Genomic DNA, 3,530 nt, shown 5'->3' on the forward strand with positions numbered 1-3,530 from the left:
GGGGGGGTATGCATGTAGAAAAAATGGAGGAAGGGGGTTAGATAGCCACCCATGTACCGTATTCTCGAACAACATCTGCTGTTTCAAGTGAAAAACGGTGAAATGGTGTAGGTTTAACGCCCCTATCAATTTTCCAGTTTGCCCTGAGATCATTTTGTACCCCCAGGGTTGTATTCTTCACAATTTAGAACACTTCTAGTACGAAGATCTCTTTGAAACTTTCAGTATTTCTCAAAAAATCAATTTGACAGACTGCTATGCAAAGCGTACGGATCGGATTAACGAGTAAATTTCCTCTTTGTAAAGTGGTGGCACAGAGTTCCCCACGTCGTATGGATACGATAGTAAAACACGACGTACGGATAGGGTTAAAGCACGAACTGACGAAATCCCAACAAAAAGAGCCTACTCACCTCAGAGTTCTGCTACGTTCTGCGCAAATAGTCCTCTTGTATCCATGCGCAGTGGTCTCCGAGGCAAAGCCGTTGACCAGTAGCTTGACCTGTGTCCAGTAGTCCGGCCATGACCCATCCCCTACTTTTCCCCCCTCGGACTTTGGCCCAGACCCCAGGCTCGGCAATGGGCCTCTCTTCCACACGACAGATGGTCGGAGTTTGCCCACAGTCTTGATGCTCGCACACATTTCACTAACATTATTATAGTCTGAGAGATCGACGTTCGTGTCTATGTTTTCAGTGTTGAACATAATATTTAGATCTTCAGCGAGGGTCCTATCTGATGTTTCACATATTTTTTCCGTCCCCTCTGTGTGATGGAAACTAAGTGATGTAGCATTGCTTGCACGAGTTTCATCTGAATAGAAAATGTCTGACGTTGCACGATTTTCATCTGAATGGAATTTACAATATGGCGTTGCAAGATTTTCATCTGAATAAAACTCGTCTGACTTTGCACAAGTTTCATCTGAATAGAGCCTTTCTGACTTTGAAGGAGTATCATCTAAATGTAACTTTTCTAGCTTTGTATGAGTGTCATCTGAACAGAACTTTTGTGACTTTGAAGGAGTATCATCTGAATAGAACATGTCTGAGTTTGCACGATTTTCATCTGAATAGAGCTTATAAAACGACGTTGCACAAGTTTCTTTCTGTCCTGTTTTGAGCCTGTTCGATGATGCACCAGTTTCTATCGGCTCCGATGTGATTCCAAGTGGAGCTTCGGCTTTTCCCGTGCGTCCTCCTGGTGGCGTCCCTTGGGACTGACGCCATATTGTTTCTTGTGTCTCCAGCCAGACACGATCATGTCGCTCGGTGCGACCATCCCACGTCACCACAGACGACATTGCGGCGCAGAGCTGATTGGTCCCAAACTCCGAGGAGCCGCCATTAGGGATGTTCCGCGCTGCGTTGTACACACTATCGTCACTTCCGGTTTGTGTACATTTGTCCTTGAACTGCTGGTGGTATTGGTGAAACGGGTGTACAAGAGACTCGAGAAGTGGGAATTGTTTAAAACCTGGCAGCAAACGCAAGGCATCTTCTCGCTTAATGACGTCATTGCCCTTACCGTGGTTCAGCTGTTGCCGAGTTGGGCTTAATATTGCGTCTTTGTTGACCTTGGGTTCAAGGTCGGTCTCGTCTGACGGAGACTCATCGCAAACCGGAAGCCGGCGGCAGACTGTCAGCAAACGCCAGTTGTCCTCTTGATCCATGCCCTAGTGCTTTAATATGACTTTAGAGTTAGAGCATGAATCAGAATAACATTGAGCATAAGGTCATATGAATGTCAAGGTGGATTTAGTTTTAGTAGAGTTTTTTTTTTTTACCGCGCTCGCAACTGCATAAGGTCATATGAGTGCCAAGGGGAGGATGTCAACAGAGAAGTCCTTACAGGGAATCAGACTTACTCTTCTCACCTCTCTAGCCTCAACAGCACAAAGTCTGCTTCGACTATCAAGGCATCCCGGAAATAACAGTTCACAAGAGAGTGACAAACATACATAAAGAAGTAGAGGGAAAATGACGATAGTAAGGAGGAGGAAAGAAAAGGCAGCAGTTCCCTGTTGCAGTGCATCGATGAATCGGCCCATTTACAATTCTACTGCGCTTAAGAACAGGTTAATGCCCCCCCCCCCCCTTTAGGAATGGCCTAAAGGCACTTCAGTCAGTAGTACCGCCCCGGGGGGTAATGCAGCGTTTGGTTCACAGGCTCTATAGATGTTGAAAATAAAAAGTCCCGGATATCAAGAGATAATAATTTGCCTCATGATAAGATATAAGGTTAGATAAGGTTTGGCGTTTTACCACTTATACTCATACACACACACACACACACACACACACACACACACACACACACACACACACATAACACACACACACACATACACACACGCATACACACTCACATACACACACGCACACACACACATACAGACATACACATAAACTCAAACATGCACAAACACGCAGGCTTACAGTCACATGCATAATATAAATAAACAATAATATAAACAATAATAATGTTAAGCTAGATACATACTCAGTATTCTGATGGTAACTCGGTGTTATTCTGATGCACGCTCGGAGGTCATAGTACGTGTCACAACGCTGTGGAATCAGGCGCTCGTCAATTTTTGGGCATGTGGAGTTTTTGGTATCATCTGAAAGCTGTTTCATTCGCCTTGCTTCCAATGAAATAAATATCCATCTGTCTTGAATAAAACTCGAGATATTTACGATTGAAGGAAGTAAGGTCGCCTGGTTTCAGTGGGGAAGTTAGTGAGAAAATTGTCGCTAAAATTAGGTCACTCCAATAACTAAAAAGTCTTTAAGAACTGAAAAATGACATATTTTGAAACAATGAATCTACGTTTTTCAGTACAATTCACATGAAAATGTGTTTTATATGGACATAAAAGATATTAAGCCAAAAAAAAAAAAATTCGATAAAAATTACCAAACTGGCGGAAAAAAGCTTGTTTCTTCAATTTCGTTATTTTGATGAGCGCCTGATTTCACCACGCTGCCTAACATATTATGAATACTTGCAAAACGAGCAGAAACGTTTAGTCCGTCCCAGTGAGGTTAGTAGAGGTGACATAACCGCACAGCTAGCCTGTTTGAGCCCTTGCTCTTCATCCTAGCTTTAAAAGGCGAAGTATCTGCCCGGAGACGTCTCCGACGGAGATAGACCAATCAAAATGCTTTGTGCCTCTAGACCAAGTGAAAAAATCTTGGGGGTTACATGGGGGAATGCCCGCCTGTTTTAACCCAAAATTTGATATTTTGCAATCAGGTTTGAAATTTTATTGAAAATACTTGATTTGCGACAGTTTTAGTGGCTACATGTCGTTTGATCTGCAGCAAACAATACGCAGTTTGCGTCTCCGAATAGTTCCTGGGTGCTCGCCGGAGACGTCTCCGAATATCTTCTGCCGTAAAAGGCCTCTCATAAGTCAAGATAGATGTTGCGACGTAGTTGAGTTTGGAGTACCAAGTCCACAATACATGGACGCGACAGTGGTTCCCAGATATTTGCATACAAACTGAAGGTAGACTGCTTTGGGG

General features: G+C 43.6%; 1 protein-coding gene across 1 annotated transcript in view; it reads right to left on the minus strand.

Annotated features, from left to right (window-relative positions):
* The window catches only part of LOC101849634, a gene marked incomplete at its 5' end in the record, with an annotated part of 13,072 nt that extends 10,477 nt beyond the window's left edge, over positions 1 to 2,595 (minus strand). Inside the window, 2 exon segments of the mRNA XM_005104808.3 lie at positions 414 to 1,681; positions 2,503 to 2,595. Of these exon segments, the coding sequence (XP_005104865.2) occupies positions 414 to 1,672 (1,259 nt within the window).
* Between the last annotated feature and the right edge of the window lie 935 nt (positions 2,596 to 3,530).

The sequence above is a fragment of the Aplysia californica genome, unplaced genomic scaffold, assembly GCF_000002075.1.
Source record: "Aplysia californica isolate F4 #8 unplaced genomic scaffold, AplCal3.0 scaffold00437, whole genome shotgun sequence".
NCBI classification, from domain to species: Eukaryota; Metazoa; Mollusca; class Gastropoda; order Aplysiida; family Aplysiidae; genus Aplysia; species Aplysia californica.